Source organism: Aquila chrysaetos, chromosome Z (assembly GCF_900496995.4).
Source record: "Aquila chrysaetos chrysaetos chromosome Z, bAquChr1.4, whole genome shotgun sequence".
NCBI lineage: Eukaryota > Metazoa > Chordata > Aves > Accipitriformes > Accipitridae > Aquila > Aquila chrysaetos.
In genome coordinates this window covers 70,637,772-70,659,656 of record NC_044030.1, presented here as the reverse complement: position 1 = coordinate 70,659,656, position 21,885 = coordinate 70,637,772, and the positions used below count along the sequence as shown (strand labels likewise).

General features: G+C 37.9%; 1 protein-coding gene across 1 annotated transcript in view; it reads right to left on the bottom strand.

The window, feature by feature from the left end:
• Positions 1-9,515: 9,515 nt before the first annotated feature.
• HCN1 (hyperpolarization activated cyclic nucleotide gated potassium channel 1) overlaps positions 9,516-21,885 on the bottom strand; it is a 211,222-nt gene continuing 198,852 nt past the window's right edge. Inside the window, exons 7-8 of the mRNA XM_030004789.2 lie at positions 14,171-14,335; positions 9,516-12,254 (exon numbers count right to left, since the gene is read on the bottom strand). Coding sequence (XP_029860649.1) covers positions 11,446-12,254; positions 14,171-14,335 — 974 coding nt within the window. The 3' untranslated portion in view covers positions 9,516-11,445. The remainder of the gene's footprint in view (positions 12,255-14,170; positions 14,336-21,885) is intronic.

Here is a 21,885-nt window from a genome sequence, read left to right as displayed (position 1 = left end):
CAGAAGGCTTCCCTCAGGATAAGAAACTTCTGCTGCATTCCTTTTGGCTTATGCATCATCCTCAGAAAGATGATTCATTTGAATCCATATTTCTGAGTATGATATGTGAGCCAAAAAGGAAGAAGAAGAAGAAATTTCTTGTAATAATGACTACTTGCAGAAATCTTTAGATATGGCGCAATGACTCAGAACTGACTCTGAATGGTAGTGGAGCACCTCACCTAGCTAACTAGATTTGCTGAAATCTAGTGTTACAAAGGTCATATAGTCACCATGGTTACCTGCTCAGGAACTAACTGAGCATATAGCCTTGAATTTTGTGGCATGTACCTAAAAATGACTAAAGCCTCCTTTGACGTAGAGAGACTACCACCAAACTTGAGATACATACTAAACTTGCAGCAGCATGCCGTATACCACTGCTTCATGTTAATATTTAATCTCCTAATTAAATAAGATACTACCAAGAGCAATCCATGACTGCATTAGGCACCGGTTACTTTCTGGAGTTCTTCTTAGCCCGCTCAGATGTTAACTGCCCCATGCTTCTGGCTGCAAGGTCTGAGGACTGGAAGGAAATATTTCAAAATGCCATGAGTCTGTCCTCTGAAATAAGAAAACAATCTCAATCACTAAGACTGCTTTGGCCTGTAGAAGCCTCTAGGATGCCACTCACCCAGCAAAGCCAGAGAGGGCTGTCTACTGCTCAGGTTTTAACCAGAAAGAACCTTTTATCCTCAAAAATGAAACAAAGTTGATAACCAGCTTTTTGAAGCCTAATTGAAGTTACTGCCTGAATGAAGAGCAATGGCTGTAACACAATCTAGTGATGTCTGGAAGAAGCACACTATCAGCTGAAGACTTGTCTCCTCATAGAACAGCATTTACAGGTATTAGCTCAGCTTCCTACCTTTAATCTTTCAGTATTATTGGGCCATAAACAATCATTGCACACACATAAAATCAATTTGATTGGTAGCTGAACAAAATAGTTAATTCCCTTCAATACACAGTGAACATGCAGGGCCATGTTCAGCTTGTGTGCAAACAGTGACAATGCATACAAAATAAATATACCCTGGTTTCTGTATTACAGATGAGGATGCTGGGCTATAGTCCACACAGAAGCATAAGAAAGATGCTTATATCAGCTTTAATTTTGCCTGTTGCACTGCTGCCACAAATGAAGACTGAGTTTTGGCTGTATAACCACAAGTTTGCTGACAGTTTTTGTTCTGGTTTATAGCAGGAGGCAGAAGGGAGTGCAGCCCAGCCTGCTGGCACCATAGTGTTAAGTACGAGAGATAGTAAAGATACTTGTCAGTTGAGTGAACAGAAGGGGATTGAGTGTATGCAGAAATATCACTGTCTGAGGAAAGAATTGGCAGTTTTATTTAAGCATTCTTCTCTTTATCCCTTTCTTTTAACTAGAGGAGGGATTTCATGAAATTCAACTTCTAAATCTCCTGGTACAAGGGCTGCTCTACAACATCCATGCCACGAAAAGGCTCAGTATTAACAAAAAGCGGTGGCTGTGACTTGTTACACAAGCCATTGGATCCAAGCTTGTTCAAACTAAGTGGCTGGTACTGAGGGAGCAGGAGTGGCGGGCACGGATAGTGGCACTGGGGTCATACAATCATAGAATAATTTAGGTTGGAATTGATCTCTGGGGTCTTTCCAGTACAAAACAGGTCTAACTAGATCAGGGTGCTCAGGGCCATGCAATGGGTGTACACACCATTTAAACAGCCTTAAAAGGCAGGTGATCACTGTAAATAGGTTGTGTTTGTCCTGGAGAAGAGAGTGAAAATTCAAGCTGGACTTGGGAAGACTAAAAAAAGGCTAGTGGATGAACTACTAAATGAATAATTCTGTGCAGAACAGATGCAACTGCAGCTGAAGGGCTGGTACTGCAGTTAAACTGTGGGACCACAGCTGAAGAATTTTTTTTTCATAGTGCTTGGTAGAGTGTGACATTTCTTTACTCTGGCCCTTAAAGAAATCCTTCTGTTCATTTCTATTGGGTTAGGGTTTTTTTTGTTGCATTCAAACACTATTCTCAAGCGCCAACAGGAAATATAAGAAATAAAGGTAATCAAAACATGCCTACCAATGGAACTTTAATCTTAGTATATGGTATAATCTTAATATATGACATAAATGAGGTTCTAGATACTACTTGCTAAAAAAATCTAAAATAAAATGTCTGAAGTAATACATTTAATATTTTCATAACTGGTTAACAGTTTAAGATTAGGAAATAATTTTGGCTAAAACATTTCTCCCCACCTAAAGTTTGAAACCAATAGTTTTGATTCCCAACATTCTTCTACTGGCTGAAAAACTGTCCCATCAACCACTGAGAATGGTATTGCATCCACTTAGCAACAGCTGGAGATCACAGATGGTAGTAGCCAACTTAACATCCAGCATGTATGCTTTGGATTCAAGGTGTTAAAGGCTGGGCTGCACCGCTGTCTACATAAAAGCCCATGCAGGAGATTTAGATATATGTAGATAACTGAATATGTTTCAGATTTGTTATATTCTTTATAATTTTGTTTAATTTTTTTCTTTATACATTACTGAATAGCTTTCCATCATTTTGCTGTAAAGGCATATCTTCAAAATGCTAATACCAATAAAGTTTTAACAAATTTACATCATGTTTATTGAGATAAGATGTTCCATCACAAAATGCAATTTGTATGAGTGTTCTTAGATGTTAATGGTTAAATGAGTCACACCTCTTTTCCTTCCAATACTCATTTATTGTAGGGTGGTAAGCATAGTCACTAGGTAGTATATTACTTATCCTAGACTTGCTGTTACTACCTATAACGAGCTCACCTTCTCCCAGCTGTAGTGTTTAAACAAAACTTAATGTACAAATAGATAGAATTCAATCATATTCTGGATATTTTCTTCTAGATGGATTTCAAAATAATGCATGGCTCTCTTTATGCCCCTAATGTTTGCAGGACATACTATGAAGCAAACGAGTAACCTTTTCTGATTATAGTCTGTGGCTGCCAAAGACAGGTTTATCATACTTTTGCAGGGTACTGTCATGATTTGTTGCCTTTCACCACCAGTACAGTGACGTTCTGGCTTCACTCCCAGAAACCAACAAATGCCTTACAGGATGTGCAAAAAAAGAAATGGGAGATAAGCCACAGCAAATAGGCCACAGCAAATAAGGAAGATAGGGGAATGTGTGGGAGGGTAAGATTTTGTCTAAGTTAGAACTCTAGAAGAAACACCTTTGGAAATCTTGTATGCTGGTTACGCTGTGTTGCAGTCCCCACCAACTCCTGATATAGTAGTATTTTTTGTGGTTTCCATCTAAGTTATTTGGACCAACTCACAGTAAACTTGCTTCAGCCTATTATGAAGTTTAATTAGAAATGTTGACAAATCTTGTGCATATTTTCCAATGTTCATAAAAGTAATTGTTAGACACAGAGTGCAATGCTATTATAACAAGACAAAAAAATTACTATACCATTGTTCAATATATAAAAAGTGCTAAAAGGGTGCATGGGATCAGTGACAAAAAGTGCCCAGAACACCCACCAGTTTTGTGATTTTCCAGATGCTCTCTCTTACACTCTTCTAGCAGGCCCAGCTCTGATATCAACAGAAGCAACCAGCAAAGTGGGTCTATCTGCTTTCAGTTCTCAAAATAAATGAAATAATTTACCTAAAAGAAGTCCTGTATTTGTGATGGAAACAAGAGAGATTGATTTCTCCTGCTCTCTCTGCTTTATCGCTACCCTCATGACAGAGCTGCTTGGCAGCCTTAAATAGGACATGACATGTTGTCATCTTTCCTCCCCTATCCCTTTCATGTCCTTTAGGGAATCTCAACACAAATGCCTTATTTCAAGGAAATAAAATTTTTCTGCCTCTGGCACTTCTCTTTGCCTTTCTTCTACTCATTGTTGTTGTCACTTTTGCTCTTTTCACTGCTCTCTGGCAATGACATCAGTATGTCCCATTGCTATTGAAAAGCTCCCCCAAACATCTGAGAAAAAAAAGAACAAAAGCCAAAGAGCAATCATTCCACTTGACACAATGTATTTTATCACCTATCACAGCTGAAATTATGAAAAAGCTGTTCTAGAAGACAGAAGAATTTCTGTATGTTCCAGATATTCAGTATCTCTGTCTTGCACAGGGCTATTAGGGACAGGATAAGAGAGCAAAAAGTGACCCAGAAGAGTGCAGCAATAAATGATACATGACCTCATTGACAATCACGGATCTAGCCAGCATAACCGGGACCATGACATATGGTGCTCTGTGCTCAGTGCTATCTTCTGTAATAACACTGTCTACACTATGGAACTTCACCCCAGATATGTCAGTTTTTGCCAGCTATTAACAATGCCAATCCTTGTTCTCAGCAAGCTGTAAAATAAATGGCAAAAGACCAGTGAAAAACATGTCTACTCTTTCACAGAACACTTGACCATCCTAGACCCAGGCAAGAAAATAAAGGCTATAAAGTATTCATCTTCTCAAACTCCAAACCTGAGAGATGTCTTACGTGAGACATTTTCATTCAGATTAATTCAGCTTTCACAGAAACCAGGAACACAACTGTAATGCTTACTTATAGAGGATCAAAACCTAAGGGATTCGTAAAGTCACAGATCTTTTTTTTGGTACTTGGATTTGTTACTCTGGGAGATTTAAATGTATACAAATAAAACAGGAGAGTAAAAGCCCAAAGACACAGTTTCTCACTTTCTGGCTCAGAGGTTATCTTTGATCTAATCCCCACAGTAGACTACACAGTATTTAGGGGCACGTACCATCTTCAGTCATGTATACAGTGGTGAACAAATGAATTTTCTTCCACAAACTAAAAGCTTGCTTTCTGATGTTATGTGCCAGTTGACATAAGATTATCATATGCTCTATAAAGGAATTTTATTTCTCTATGTACATTAGTTCAGTTAAGATTTTGACTAGGAGTTCTGAATTGTGTCCACAACTTTTGTATTGCAATGCAGACACAAACAAAAGCAAAAGCCTTGAGCTGTCCTATCTAGAATCTGATTTGTCTGGTGGATCTGATGAACAACTTCTTGCTACTGGGGAAAAAGAAAGGAGATGTCTAAACCATTCTCTTGGATTTTTCCATGGCATTCACCATTTCTGCCCAGGGCACCATTATTTGTGGTAAAATACAAAAGGTCCAAGTGAAACATTAAAATTACTTGGGCCCTTAGTGGAGGAAGACATTAGCACAATACCGGTTGGTAAAATGCACACAATGCAACTTCCTTTATCTTTTTTTAAGAAAAGATATTTCTTAATCTTTTTTGAATATCAATATACAGGTATCAGCTCAACTGAAATACAGTTGAGATACAGCACTGCCTCCAAATATTGGTACACATTTCTGTTGCCAAGATGATTTAGCACAGGACAAAAAAAAAAATCATAAGCAGAAAGGGTATCAATTGGCTGATTAAAAAAAAAAAAAGCAAAGTTTGCAATGACAATATAATCTACTTTATCATAGAGGATTCAGGTGTGAATTGATCAGTCCAGGTCATATTTAGGAGCACTTATGGTTCTTTGTAAGAGCACCTCTGATATTGTTGGCCATCTTCCCTCCTTACCTAGAAGATTGCCTGTTGCGGTAGTCAATGACCTGGCATCAGTTACTGCTCACACTGCCTCTTGGCTGAGGAACTGATATAACTGGATGTAAATCCTCCAGCACTTAGAAAAAACTAATTAATATAAAACGCTGCAGGCATCTCCTCAACACATCTACAGACTACACCTCTGGTGTAACCAGCAGAGGAAACCCATTTTTTATGTTGACTTTGCAGAGAAATAAAAAATCCAATTCAAAAAGAGCCTGGTCTAGAAAGCCAAAATGCCTAACTGTCTACAATGAAGGCTGAGGTCAGCAGTTATTGCCCTCTGATACACAAGAACTTTTCTTACTTCAAAACCAGATCTTTCCATTTACAAACTCTACACTGCAGTGACAAAACAGGATCCAAGACCGCACACATATTCCTTCCTGAAGAAAAGGTGTAAGTAAATCCATGAGCAATGGTCACACTCAGTGTATTACCCAGAGAACATGTCAGATTTTGTGATGTCAACTGCAATATGGAACCTATAAAGAGTAGAGTATTCATTAAATAGAAGACAGGTAAGATGCTTTGCTAATGCTACAGAAACTATTGCCTGTGTCTATGTAAACTTTTGAGTAACTGTGGAGTCCAGAAGTAGCTGACATTGGACATGCATTTTGAGATTGGACCATGGGTTTGTTAAGACCCATGGTTCAGTATCAGCGTCCCTGCAGGTGTCTGCTGACTTTGCAGAGAAATGGTTCAAGTACCTGCTTCCCTGTTGTGACCAGGCTAGTTTGGACTGGTTGTAGACTTAGCATTTGGCATCTTCTCTTCTCTTTTGGTCTGTGGTTCTACTTGACCCAAATTTGTCAATGATCTTTCAGCAAGAACTAACTCAGCGCTGCACACTGTCTTCAAAGCAGACCGTAGGGGGAACCACACTGCAAATCTGACATGTAAAATTGGAGGATGGTAAAAAATATGAAGGATGGGGCAAAGTTTAGTTTCAGTTCAAATGTGCGCTTGAGCCTATCAATTCATAGGCCAAGGATCACCGGAGCCATGATGTACATCTTAAATCATCTAATGGAGTTAGTAAATGTATTTTTCATTCTCACAACTTATACCTTTTTAAACTGGGTGCACATACATCTAGCAGTATTTTAAAATATATATGGAAGATACACAGGTAGATTTAAAATCAATTCATTTAGTTGGATATTCTTCTTGTCTCTATCACTGTGTTTGTCTTTCTAATGTTCCCATATCTTGACCTGAAAAATTCAGTGCTACCGTAAGTTCTTAAGATACTGCATGTCTTCACAGAGGTGAGGGAAATATAACCATGGACCAGAAATTAAGCCGTCTGCCTCTATGACCCACTACACCAATCAAGAAGGTGATTCAAATTGCTAAGTATGCAAAGGAGCACTGAGTACTGATTGTTGGTAAAATTGTATAGATTCAAGATTCACAACATGTGTTTCTCAGAGGATATGGTCTAGGGCAGTTTTAATGCTTTTACTCTTCCCTGCTTAAAAAAAAAGAAGGGAGGGGAAAGGCCAAATTCACTAAACAAATACATTTGCACACCCAACTCTTATAGCATGTTCTAGACTGTACCAGATAATGCTTGTAGCTCAGATCCATGATTTCTAAACAAACATTTTCTGTTCCTATTTTGTAACATTTTTTGTGTGAACAGAGGACTTTGGAACTGCAGAAATTACTAATGTCACTGTATATTCCCAGAGCAGTTGAATTGCAGTTTTGTTTAAAAATCAAACAACTTATTTTTAAAACAAAACATTTTTCTTCCCTGAACAATGTCACCTATAAAGTAGAAAAGAACTCACATGGATAGGAATACTGAAGTCAGTGTGAGAGCTTGTGAGTAAATTTTGAAAATAGAAATATTAAGCTTAACTCTTAATGACATGCATCAAGACATGAAAGTTTGCTGTTTAAAATAAAATTTACTTTGGTTCCAGTTCTGTTGCTGCTTTTTAAATTAAAATTAAGGCAAGATAGGAAGTAAGCTGAGGTAGATATAGATAGTAGAAACGGAGAGATTTTAAAAATATATACATTGGTGTGTAGGCACATATTGATATCATATATAGTGATATGAAATATCACTTAAAAACAACCCTTTGTTTCTTTTGGTTCTGTTCACAAACATATATGAATCAATAAGACTGTACCAAGTATCAATATTTGACCCTGTGCAGTGGTCAAATGTAGACAGGACAACTGAATTTTGCTGCTAAACAAGAATTTTCTAGTACAACGCTGGTCCTTTTGGAAATCATTTCATTAACTACAATTGGAATGGAGCTATATCGTAGTAATGCAAAATAAAAAAGAATAACTAAATACCACTGAGAGTAATTCACAATACACTTTACGATGCAATTTGAAAATACAACTGCTCATGCTTGCTTACAATCAGAGTTTGTCAATCTAGGATTATATTGATACTACTGAAGTTAATGCAAAAAAAATTATCTGTTGTTGGTTTGAATGGACTATGCTTTTTCATTTACAATGACCTGAAAAGTCACTGAAAATGAACACTACTTGCAAATCAATGATTCCTTGAAATCTCAACTATTATACACAAGTTCAGGGGTACATCATCTGGGATTGGCACACATAGTAAGATAAACTGAAAATATGATAGGATACAGTTTCCTTAAGTTACACTAACAACTACTTGGGATTCTCTCCCAGGATATTTAAAATTTTATATGTAAGTAAACTTCAGGTTTAAATCTTTGTACTCAAGAAATATTACAGGTTAGTGGTAATGGCTTAAATGAGAGTTATGTGGGGAAAATGTTTTTAGCGTAATGAATTCCTCTAATCTACAGAGGAAATATTGCTTAGGAATTGCTTGAATAAATCAGGTAGTATCCTCGAATTTCTAAGCCCTCTTTTTCCTACAGTGCACATTATTACTCAGGCAATTTTTCCCCACCTCCCCATACTTAGTGCGTATCAGTTCTGGGCTCAGAACAAATTAAAGAGAAAAACAAACAGTTCTTCTTTCATGGTAAAGCCAAACTTGCTCAGTTATAAAGATATTGGAACCAAGAAATATTCAAGGTTTTATTTTTTTATATATTTTTTTCAATTTATTAATAATCTTTTATATATATTTATTTATGGCTTTGAGCAAAGACAAAAGAAAAAATCTAACTCATCCCTGATCATACAGTTATTGTAAGAATCAGCTCTACAGTCTTCCCAGCATCAGTAAGATCCAACCTTTTTCATTAATACATTTCATCCTGTACAGACATGAGATTTCATACTTATGGGCTTACCTATGTACAGAGAAAATAGGTCAGTTCTGAAACTAGCAATGGACCTTTATATTACAGGAATGTGAGTCATTTGTTTCTTAATCTAAGTATATGTACATTCATACATACATATATATATACGTATATAATTTTATACCCTGTACCATTTTTTTAAATTAACATACAAATCCTAGATATTGTCCACTCTATTACAAAGTCATTAAAAATTATTTATGGTTTCACTGAAAGACCATGTGAATTAATATTTCTTTATAGTGCTTAAAATAAAATAAAAATATATATAAAAATATTTCGCTACTAACCCCATTTCTCCTATCAAATGTAAACCTTAAACAGTTTGAAAGATCAGTATATGATCTTAATTAACTGACAGAATTTGTTAGTATTAAAATAATATAAGGGGTATTGTACTGATAAATAAATGGTCTTGCAGCGTATCCATAATGTTCTAAACACTTTCAAACAATCACTTCCCCATATACTACTCTGGGCCACTTAAATTAATGGCAACAGCGTGTTAATGGGTTAATTACATTGATTTTTACCGGTGAGTGGGAGTCAGCAAAAACTGGAAGGTTTTTTAAAATTTTTATTTGATGTACCACTTTAGTAAAAGGCATAACAGGCAGCATGGGTTCAAGCTCTGTTAACTTTAGAATATTTACTTGGCTCTCAAGTACATCTGGATTCACTGCATTATGTAGTTTGTGATGTTATTTAATTTTTCCATGCATCATTAAACTCAGCATTAATGGGAAAAGAAGAACTCCTTTGTATTCACTTCCTTAACATGAGTCAGCTGGGTTTTAAGGAACAGAATATATGCTTGTATCATATCCATAATGCTGATTTTTCAATGAGTTAAATTATGACACATTTAGTTTCAGTCTCTATTTAATGTGACAAATCAGGCACAAATGATTACGAAAGAACTTTTTTTTTTTTTTTTTTGTGGATAAGATAACGTGAAGGTTTGAGCAAACAAAACAAAACATTCACAAAACAGTATGCTTTAACCCTGCTTTCTGTCACCATTTCCTTTCTGTTTTGAAGACATAAAAAATAATAAACCTCATACCTATGGGCTATGTTTGACACTACATGCCTTAGGATATACTAACCATTTAATTACAATATACACAGAGCAAATCGTGCATTTCCAGACAGACTTGATGCTATATTATATTTATTTTTGTAAATTAACACCACAGTCAACTACAAAACTACAGTGAAGACACAGAAAGCACCTGAAAGCCTAAATCAAGCTGTGGTTTACAAATAATCTTTTAAATGAAAAACCTCACTTCTAGACTTAAACCAGAGATTCAAAGTCAGCATTATAGGAATTTTAAGGTAGACACAATTAACGAATGGTTATTATTTTCTAAGATACCATAAAGCCTTTTCCTACAATGGCTGACCGAACCTATTTTTAGTCATCTTTTTTTTTTTTTTTTTTTTTTTCCAAAGCATGCATGGAATATTCTCAGATGCTATTGAGGGCAAGGAGAAGAAAAGTGATGGTATTGGTGAAATACAAGCGGTTTGCAGGATCAAGCGTACAATTTTGCATAAAACATTGCATGTAAAAGTAACATTGTAGGTTTTAAGCCATTGCATTACAATTTAACAGTTGTGTTGCACTTAGCTTTAACAAATTTTAAAACTGTAACTTTTGAAGTGAAGAGCAGAACCTAAATTCCTAAACAAAGACCTTGCAATGGTACACCACACAGCAGCTATTTTTGTTTGGGTCTAAAAAGTTATTTACAATGGCAATATTTATAGTCTTTGTAAAAGTCTTTAGCAATGTGAAGATCAAAGTCCACCCAGTTTTCTGAAACAACAGAAGGGTTGACGTTGTGAGGTTACAACCTATCCAGAGGAGTGCTAGTGCCAGCCATTTGACTGCAGGTGTTTGCAACTTATTTCTTTCCAATCTAATTCCCAACAGAAAGTGCTAACATATGAAATGCAATGGGAAATAACAACTGAACTCTTCACGAGAAATTAACAACGTGTATGCAATAAATGAAATAGCAAAAGTTTCAGAACATCACTCGGTCAGTGCTGTGTGTTAGATTGAAACTTCTCTTTTTTTTTTTTTTTTTTTTTAATATACTTGTTTGAAGTTTGTTATTGTGTTGATAATTTTCCCATGAAAATAGCAAACCTCATAAAGAGAGAAATCTGTCAGACTGATTTTAAAGTCGACATGTTAAAAGTAATTAATATTACAGCTGAATTTAGACTTCTTTAATGGTTTCAGGAAAGGAAGACATGAATTCAAACAAGTTTTTTTAATTCCGGGGTTTTTTTTTGATATATATATATGTTTTTATATATATATATATATATATAATTTTTACATTCGTTACGTAGGGCAAAGCTGTCTAAAGAATTTTTCTCATAGTAGACTGCTGGGGTACATTAGGAAACAGGCTAAAACAGTTCCGGGACAGTGCTCAGTTCGTTACAAGTCTGTTGCTCACAGTTACCAGGGATCATAAGTTTGACGCAAACCGCGGTTTGTCTCCCTCGGGCTCTGTGCTTAAGACTGTAGAAGAATCCCTTGGCAGGGGGGCCGGGGGCGGCGCGGCCCCCCGGTTCGGGGGGATGGCTCCCGAGGACATCTGTCGGAAAAGCGAGACCCGCTGGGGGACGGTGGCCCGGCCGGCCGGGGGCACGCTGGGGCCGGGGGCAGGCTGCGGGAGGGAGGCGAGGGACTCCCCCACGGTGGGGTGAGGCCTGGCGATCAGGGTGGAGATCTCGTGGGGCAGGGAGGGCTGCGAGGCGGAGAGGGGCCGCACCTCCCGCGTCAGGTTGGTGTTGTGGAGGGCCTGGGTGCTCTTGTGGACCTCGCTCTTCTGCGCGGCCCCCGGGGGCTGCTGGGGCACCTGCGGCTGCTGCTGCATGAGGGAGAGCTGCGAGGCGGTCGGCGAGGCGTACTGGAAAGTTCGGCCGGCCAGAGGGCTCTGTACGGGTGGGCTGCAGACGGCAGTGGTGTAGGAGCAGGGCGAGAGGATGGCAGCCTGCTGGGCCGTCTGCGTGCTGGGCGAGGGGGAGTGCAGGTTTCCGTGGGACAGGCTGCTGGCGGTGTAGACGGGAGGGGACTGCGTCCTGACGCGCGACGACGAGGCCGAGGTGCTGGAGTTCAGAGCGGGCGCCTGCTGCAAGCTCACCGGGGCGATGGTCTGCACCATCTCCCTGTCGTGCTTCACAATCTGCTTCAGGATCTCATTCTCCTGGTTGTTGAAAACCCCGGTGTTGAGGTCCTTCTGGAACTTCTGCAGGAGGATCGAGTTCTTCTTCCCTTCACAGAGAGGCAGAAGGGTTAGCGAGCCTGACACGCAGGGGCAGACCCCCGCTCCGACTTTGCGTTTCAGCACCCGTCACCGAGGGCCATACATCGTGAAAGCCTCAGCAAACACTGGGCTGAGCAGGGGCCGCAGCTCGGCGGTGAGGCCCGCACCGGGCACCGCCACAGCGACGCAGGCTGGCAGGCCGCTCCCGACGGCTGGCCGCCGCACACAGCCAGTCCCCCCCCCGCTCTGCACCAGCACGGCAGGCTTTCGCAACACCACTGCGCTCAAAGGCACCTCGTCTTTCTGTGCCCCTTCACTTGTAGCGTACTGCTGTTACTACAGTTGCTCTGGAAACATAACCACGGTCATTTACGCAAGAACGGGGTGGAAAAAGCCATCGGGCTCTGCATGTATAACGTCTTTCTCTCTCGTTGCAAAACTGTCCTAATTTCCACCAAACTGTTTTGTAAGTTATAAATACACCTGCCATTTAGCACACTCCCTGGAACTAATTAGCAGACACTAGCAACCAGTGACCACTAGCTTGCAAGAAATCATCTTTTTAAATGTCTGTGAACTAATATGAACTCACAGATAATGTGACACCTGCTTACACAATAAAGGCTGCTGTACACTGTGTCCTGATGCCTGCTTGAGCTCTCAGCGTCTGCAAGGCGTAGACACTATTCTGTGTCATCAGACGCACAGGAACACAATTGCACTCTATTGTTTCTGGTTTTGAGAAAACACAGCACTTCAGACGGGATTGCTGCTCCAAGAGCAGACTGCACTTTACTACTAATATGATTTAAGGACACATTACTTAGGGGTGGACTACATTTCCTGAGAGTCTTGAGAGACAAACTGTAAGAGTTTGAAAAGACTTGATAATATAAATTAACGCACTGGGTGCTCACAATCTCCAGAATACTAAAACAGGTGTCTACCTGTATTTCATTTCTTTACTCTTGCTATATGAAAGAAAACACGCTTTCTTCCAAATCACATCTTCAGCTTAGAATAGACAGCACAACAACACTGCCCTGCAAATCTTTCTGTATTCGCTTTGAAGAAACTGCAGACATAACTGTATTGAGAAAGAGTGATGTGGAGAAATCCTTTACACTGGAGTTTTCTTGTGAAGTTGAGGAAACACCACCAAACAGGATAAATGATTTTTTTATGCACAGCTGCATTTTAAAACCAGTGTCAATAATGATGATCAGAGTGCAATTCTCCCAACCAAAGACCATGTATTTTATCTAGTATGTCCTATTTGAGAGGTCCAAATGTCTGGATGCAGAACAGCAGACTTCGCACACCCTGTTTTGATAATCTGTCATATCCTTCTGCCTTTCACTTGGATATTCTTGGCCTGCTTTTCTGATTGCAAGCAGATCTGAGTAATGCCAGTACGCAGCCATCAATGCTAGCAGTGCCCATGTTGCGAGGAAAATGAGAGCCCTGCTGGAAAGGATTAATTCACTTCAACAAACACGGGTTTTGTGAGTGCTGAGAGGCTTCAGCTCTTCCCAGCATTACAGATGTCATCTGTAAACAACTTATGTAGGAAAATGTCATCTACTGCTCATGAAACAGCAAAAGCCCTATCAAGTGCTGAGGGCAGCAGAAGAAATATACAGGATTAATAAATAATACTAATGATAATTAAAGTATATAAAATAATCCTCAGAGGAGTATGACAGCTTTCTAAAACTCAAAGGTTTTTATTATTTAAAAGTCAGATTGCAGAATTTCTTGTCTGGACACATGTCTTATTCATAGATCAACAGAACATTTACTGCAGTGTAACAGAAACAAAACTTTTAAGAAGGGTTTATTCGAGGCATTTTGTCCTGCAACTCAAGGAAAAGAAAAGGTAGAAAGATTTTAAGAATTCCTAATATGGGAAAAAAAATTATACCTATCCTGTCAAGTCTATCAATTGCCACCGTTTCAAAGGCCCTTCTCATCATGGGGTACTCTTCCAGAACCTCGTTGAAATTGTCCACTGAGAGGGAATACAGGCGACAGTACGTGTCTGCTCGTACACTGGCAGTTCGACGGCCCTTGGTCAAAAGGCAAATCTCTGGGGAGAGAAAGATTCAACACACACAGAAAACAAAGAAGTTAGTGAACCATGTGAAAGTTAAAACCTAGGAAGTGACTCAGTGCTAATAAGTATTAATTCAGTACTCAGCAGTAATTTTTCTATTGCAAGGTTGTAGGGACAATTCTGAAGGTGTTTGATTCTATTTTTGCTACACTGAAAAAGTAACTAATGTCCTTTAAGACCCCTGCTTATAGGTTTTCTCAGTCTGGAGTCTGATTTTATCAAGCCTTTTTAAAAAAAAATTCTTCAAGTTGTAAGAAAGGATTCATCAGCTGTCAAACACAGCTTGCTGACTCAATTAACCCCAGTGATTCTATTGATCTTTTAAAAATATCCAGCTGACATAAAGGACCAATTCCTTTAATCATTCACCAGATTTACTCAACTAACTTAATACATGATATAATGATATTTGAATATAAGAGCTCTTCTAGGAAAAAATGCTTCAAGCATGAAAATGCCTTCTGTTTCTTTGGGTTTTATGTCCTAGGGATTTTGGGAGAGTAAATATGATTTTAGACTTTTTTTTCTCATTGGGCTAAAACCCAGAACCCTTTTAACCTCTGCTTACTCTATTTGATTAGTCTAGTAGCCTTTCTCTGCAAGTGCCTCCAGCAGGAATTCATCATTCTGGAACAGAGGAGACCAAAGTCATATGCAGAGTCTCAAGAAACAGCCCCAAACTTCCAACTGCTGATTCTTGAATCCACAGGAAGAGGGGTACTGGATAAATGCCAAAGTCAATGTCCAAGGCTAGTAACAGCAAAACATATGGGGAAGAATATTTATTTATTTATTTTAAAATACAAAAAATTAACAAGTCCATTGCAAAAAGAAGTTCTTGAGTTGGCCCCATTTTCCGGGGAAATCAAGCTGGGGAATAAGAAATATCTTTTCTTAATAGAGATATCAACAATTCTTGGGCTCAGCCAGGGTGAGAGATAGTTTCCCTACCCAGTTCTAGCAGTCAAGAGGAGTGAGTTCATATTTGTTCATATTTAAGTACTAGCTAGGAAACTGTCTCCTACCCTGCTTGTGTGTGTATCACAATCATTCTCAATCTCAATCAAATTATCATTCTCAAGTGTGGAACATGAAATATTCTTCATTAACAAAAATAAAGAATTCAGCAAGCTTTATATCAGATCTCTAAAGTGCTAGCATAGTTCCTTCTTTTTTGTATGTCTTTAACAAAATAATTTTTTTATTGATCTAGAATGTAAAGAGCCTTGGTGGTTTTTCATCTCATACTTCTTGTTGAAGAATTTCCACATGCTACCTAACCCTGAAGGCTTAGGGGCTAAGATGCTTAAATAATAGTGGATAAATCAAAGTAAATTAACGTGGGGCCAGTACTAGCACAAAACGTACTTAAACTCCAACAGCTCTGGGGAGAATTTATAGCGACTAATGGATATGGAAAGAGTCTTGACCTAATATCCCTCACAAAACTTGATGCCCATGAAGTAATGACAGTTTACTGTAAAGAGCCAGCCAGGTCAAAGAGAAGTCAGTCCTTTCCTCTTCTATCCCCTAGCTCACCCTGACCCCTTCTCCTTTTATTGAACCCACAGCATTTTAGTTACAAGAGTGAGAAAGACATTTTGCCCAAAGGGATCAGTTAAATGCAGTGAATGCCTGCTCCACTTCCTAAAATATTCTTTAGATCTCACACAGAATAAAGTTTTACAATACATGGCTGAATTTAGAGATAACTTAACTACCTGGAAAATCTGGGTGACTAATGATCACCTCTTGATTTGCAGCTTTCTTCACTTAAAATTGCTGAAAATAATACTAGAGACATAAGGAGGTGTCTTCTGCTACACTCAACAAATCTTATTGAGTACTTGAGTTTAGAAAACATCACATGCCCAAAACAAAACAAATGTTGACTATGGATCCCAACCATTCTGAAAAGTGTTTAAAAAAAATGGAGGAAGTACTGTGCTCATCATTATTAATCTATAACACTGTTTTTAGATTACTTCAACAAGAACGATGGGAAGAAACCATAAAAGACAATGTTAGACTTTGTCACAGGACAATGGGACCATGGAATTCATGGATATTACTGCAATAAATATAATTATTTTTTCCCCTTCTTTCATCTTCTATTATTCTTGTCAAGTAAGGGGAATGGAAAGAATCACTGAAAACTATACATTTTATTCTGCAAACCTTGTCAGTCCACAACTTCTGGTTGAAGAACACCTTTTTGGAAGGCTCTTAATAACCATAATAGAGTCTTCTAGTTAGATAAGATAATAAAGGATGGATCAGAAAAGGTATGCCAAATCTCCCAGCACTTAGAAACTGATCAGGGAGTGCCACCGTGGAGCCTGCCTGCTCAGGAAGCAGGGAAAGCTTCATGTTCTCAGCTCCAGTTGAATGGTCTCATTCAAAAGATGAACTACAGCCTTCTGACAGAAAAAGTAGCATGTGATGAGTACCCATGTAATGCATTTCCAGCAACGTTTCTTGACTGATTGGAGTTGTATTATAGTCACTGATACATCATCTATATTGCTTTGTTATACGTATCAACAGCATCATTTGTACTGTGGCAACAAGACTAATGTGCTTTTTAATTATATGTGTTCTGCATTTAAGTTCATGACATCTATTGCCTATTTGTTTGGAACAAACTCTCAAACATAGTAAGACATAATATATGAAATCTCATTTACTTGGACAGGACAGGAAGAACACAGAATGTCAAAATGTGTTCCCATCAAACATTTGTGTTCTTCTAAATAAATCAAAGTTGTTTTGTTTTGTTTTGTTTTGTTTTAACAAATAAATAAACAATAGACTTCATGAAAAGAACATATTTAAAATGAGTCTTAGTGGCATCAAGTACCCCAGGTGCCCTCAACAATTATGGTCTCCTTCAATTCATTTAAACAGACTATGAAATACAAACAATAGCACAGGAGTGTGCAGTAAAACACAAAGGGCACAGACTATTTTCAAACAGCTTGAACAAACAAGGTTCTCTATTAGCATAAAAAGAAAGCAGTGGCAGCATATTATTCACTAATATTCCCATCTGTGGTTGGCATGGTGCATTGCCTTCATGCTGACACTTTCAAAGTGTCAAATACTTCTATCTTTCCTTTCCAAACAAAAGAATGTCTTCAATTCCAATTAATAATTATGTATTAGGCTACAATGAACCTGTAATTCAACTCTTAATGCAAATTTTACTTTAACTATTTAATCTATTTGGACAACTGTTCCCTAGAACATTCTGAAACAAATGTCAATCACTGCACTAATGAAAAATGACTCTCTGAAAGCACTAAATGATGTTAAAAACATTCATTTGTTCTTACAGTCCATATTTAATACAAATGTAATTAATTTGGCTGTGAAAATCACAATTTGTGTTCTCCTAGCATCAGATCTTTCCCACAGAACAATGCAGCTCTCAAAAGAACATGGACAAGGGCTCAAATACAATGTACTTTCTGCTGTCAAGACATTGACTAAAAAGTGCAATGATAAAAGTTTAAGGCTAAGTGTGTTCTGAAGTTTATAACTGTAATAATCAAAACTGATCACCAATATATCAGTTGCACACATAAATGGGACATGGTTTAGTGGTGGACTTGGCAGTGTTATGTTAGTGGTTGGACTCGATGATCTTAAAGGTGTTTTCCAACCTAAACAATTCTATGACTCTACGACTTTATGGGAGTATTTCAGCAAGAGCACCAGGTTCAGTTTTTGGAACACCATGAATTTCTAAAGAAGCTTGCCCATATCTGTATCTTGTAAAACACTGAATGTGTAGATCATATTTTATTATTGCATTAGTGTGGCAGATCACTCTGGATAGGAAATTTTACATACCTGAAAGACAGCACTAAGGAAGACTGATTTTGCGAAAACCTGAATGAGTTAAAGTGAATGACATAACCCATAGGATGACCTTTAAAGAATTAGGATTAGTAGGCCTTTTGTAAGGGCTGCAGTTTTGCTTCCAACTGAGATCAAGTTCATTGTTCTTGTGGATTGTATTGATATGCCACTGTAGGTAATAATTTTCTCCTCCCTTGTTGCTATGTGATTCCAAAACGTTTTTTTCTTCAAGAAAATAACTGCTGGGGATGTGGGAGCAGTTCACCTCTAGCACCATTTGTGATGTTTCATTTCTTTCTTAGTCTTTGCTGGATGGGTACATGGATTAGCTACCCTAGCAATAAATTCCTGTTTCCACTTTGTGTAGACCTAGGAAAAACTCTTTTTTACTCCCGGCAGCTGTACAGTTTATCTGACAGTCTGGCACCTATCCATTAACCATCAGTTCATTTTCCATATAAATTATACTCCAGATGTAATTACTCCACTTTCTATGCCACATTAACATTTGAGTAGAGATTGAAAAACTTCAAAAATCAAAATAACAATATAAAGTTGCCTTGCAGATGAAATGTGTCCACCAACTGATAAACTGTGTTGATAAAGGAAACAGTTATGAGTCCAGGAGTTAGCTGGTTCCTTAAAGGACACTAAACCATTCCTGTCTCCATGGAACATATTTCTTTAGCTTAAGATGGTATATAGTATTATGTAGAAAATTAATATAATTAATTATTATCATATGCACAGCTTTGTTTTGCAAGGACACAAAGACCAGAATTAAAGCAAAAGTTCACTTTACTAGGTGCAGGAATTAATTTTTTGTAGTAATGAATAAATGAGTTAACTAGTGTTTTAGTCATATAGTACTCTCCGTATTAAAAAGTAAAAATAATTAGCAGTTTCTATGCATTTCTGAACTACAGCAGCTTATTAAGTGCTCTGTCCCCTTCCAAATCTGTAACAGGTTTCCCATCATCTGTCAGATTTAACATTACAGGATCTAATGAAGTGTCCCTCCAGCTGAGGACAGCTGACTATTGCTTCAGTTCCTCAGCAGGAAACTTTTTTCATCTTGTAGCAGGCATATACATTGCTGTGCAAATGGGCAAGCAGTTATTCAGACCATCTGGTTACCTTCAGCAGCAGAAGAAAGATGGAAAATCAAAGGAATTCAAAGGCTTCGGTCAGTCAGTCTAACGTATTTGGGAATGTTTTATGAGAACAGGACAGTGGATTAGAATCTTGTTTATTTTATAGGGAGCAATGAGTTACTAAACTATTATAGACAAAACTTAGATGTACAAAAGCTCTTTCCATCCACCCATCTTGTAAGTCTTCAGAGCAAGTTTTCCAGAACTACTAGGTTTAGGTTATTCCTAACGTAACCCTACGTAACAGCAACTTTCTGGCATGTTACAAAAATCAATAGTTCTTGATTTCCTTCAAGCTACTGAAGTTGTCCACTGACCGGAAACTAGCTAATGAGCACTTTCTTGGTGTGCCAGTCACAGGAAGGTACCTTCAGCTCAGGGCACTGTGCTCCCAGCTTTACAACAGGTAATGTGAGTGATGTTTTTCTCTTTAGGAAAGGACTATATAAACTTCAAGCAATTAAAAAAACCAACCAGTAAGCTTCTAGACACCCCATTCTTTCAGAATGGAGTGATTTCTCAGTTCCATGTTGACTTAACCAACTCTAATATAGAAAACAGGGAGAAGCTGTTTCATATGATAAAAATGTGATTGCTTTAACGCATACTTCTGCATTTCTGTCTCCTTTTTCTTTATTAAACTTTGGAAAACATCAAATGCACCTACTTATCATTTTTTTTCTAACTTTTTAATCTATTCTTTTTATGTTTCAATGTATTATCACTAGTGCACAAAATGGAAAATCCTGGGATATGCTGCTTTTTGCTATAGACACTAAAATGACTAGCATCAGGTCTTATGATTAGTCAGAATGTAGCTGACAGCAATTAAATGAGTTTCAGTATTCTAATTTCTAAAAAAAAAGAAGATAAAATGCTATGCCACATAGCTATGCAGATTTTATTTTGCAGTTGTTTTGCAAAACAGTATTTACATTCAGATTAGCCATGACTGTGGAGGAAAAAAAAAGAAGTGATATGCCCCAAATCCAGATCTATGGAGTGGATAGAAATGAAAAGGCTCAGGTAACATTTAGCTCTGAATTCAGTCCTATATTTAAGAAACCTTAAAATATAATCACTGCTCAACAGGAACATTCCTGCAGCAAAGGAGAGAACTTAAAGAAGAAGGAAAATGGAGATATTAAGGAGGAATGAAAATGGAGACATTTACTGCCTTTTACAGCCAGGTTTGTAATCTTGACTGTCCAAAAGAAAGCTAAGCAAAACCTACACCATTTCCCACCTCATTTATACTAAATATGGAATTGAAGACAAGACAGTTTGAGTTTGAGTTTGTCAAAGTGAGAAATAGCAGACACTGCTTGCATGACCTCTTCATTTAAAAAATGCCAACAACAATTGTCTGTAAAGTTGATTTCAGATATCTGGGTTCATCAACCAGACAGAGAGTTCATGAAGGAGGCCTGGATACAGTGCTGAGCAGTTACTATTTTGAAGAGGGACTGAAAATGGCCAATTACAATTAAGGGTCCAAAACAACTTCCTTAATGCCTCAGTTGCACTCTTCTGTCACTTTTTTAACTATTTCCCTAAACCTAATTTGAATGTATCTATTTGTGTTAGCTGTTGCCCTTATATAGTCATCCTATTAAAAAAACTATTAAAAAAGCCTAACAGGTTAGTTTATTTCACATTTTTATTGCCTGTTTGTAGTAATTTGAAATTTCTGGTTCTGAAGACTCTGACACATGAGTTATCAGCATGTTCGTTGCTTAATTTTTTCTGATTTTATTTAATTTAACAGAACAAATAAAAAAAATAGAAAATGTGCCTTAACCAGCAAGGTTGAAACTGTCAATTTTTTAAACAGAAAAATATTAGAAAAAGGTGGATTACACCTCTCTTAATATAGCAATTAAAAATGTAAAAATGTATTTTATTCAGTAAGCTAGAGACTCAGGTTTTACTGACTTGTGGAATTCTCCCCTCATTGCAAGTTAGGAACATGATTCTTGATTGCAAATACCTGTCCCTTCTTGCCAGTACCCCTACCAGCTGAGATAATTTCTCCATCCTGAAGATGTCCCATATGTATCATGTCATATATCTGAGGAGAGGAAGAGAATGCAATGGGGACTGAAAAGAATATTTTCTTTTATGTTTGAGGATGACATGATCCTGTGGTATAATAGCCAGTAGTAGTAATAGGGGTTTCAGTTTTCTTAAGGCAGGAAATGGTCAGCAAGAAAAACAAGTAGATGATAAGGGATATCCGCATCCCCCCTCCCCTCCCCCCAAACAGTATTTTACCAGTCCTTTTCATCCAGAATGTTACCCTTGGGACACATTCCCCACATTTGGAAAAAGGAGGGTTTGTCTCCAAAGCCACTCCAAGGCAAGAAGGAACCTTCAAAACGGATGAGTTAGAAGCAGCTGGAGACAGATATCCATGATGGGCATTTTCTAACCATTTTCCTGATCTAAAATACAGGTGAAAGATGATTAGTTCTTTTGCTACATTTTTGTCCATTACTCTATTCC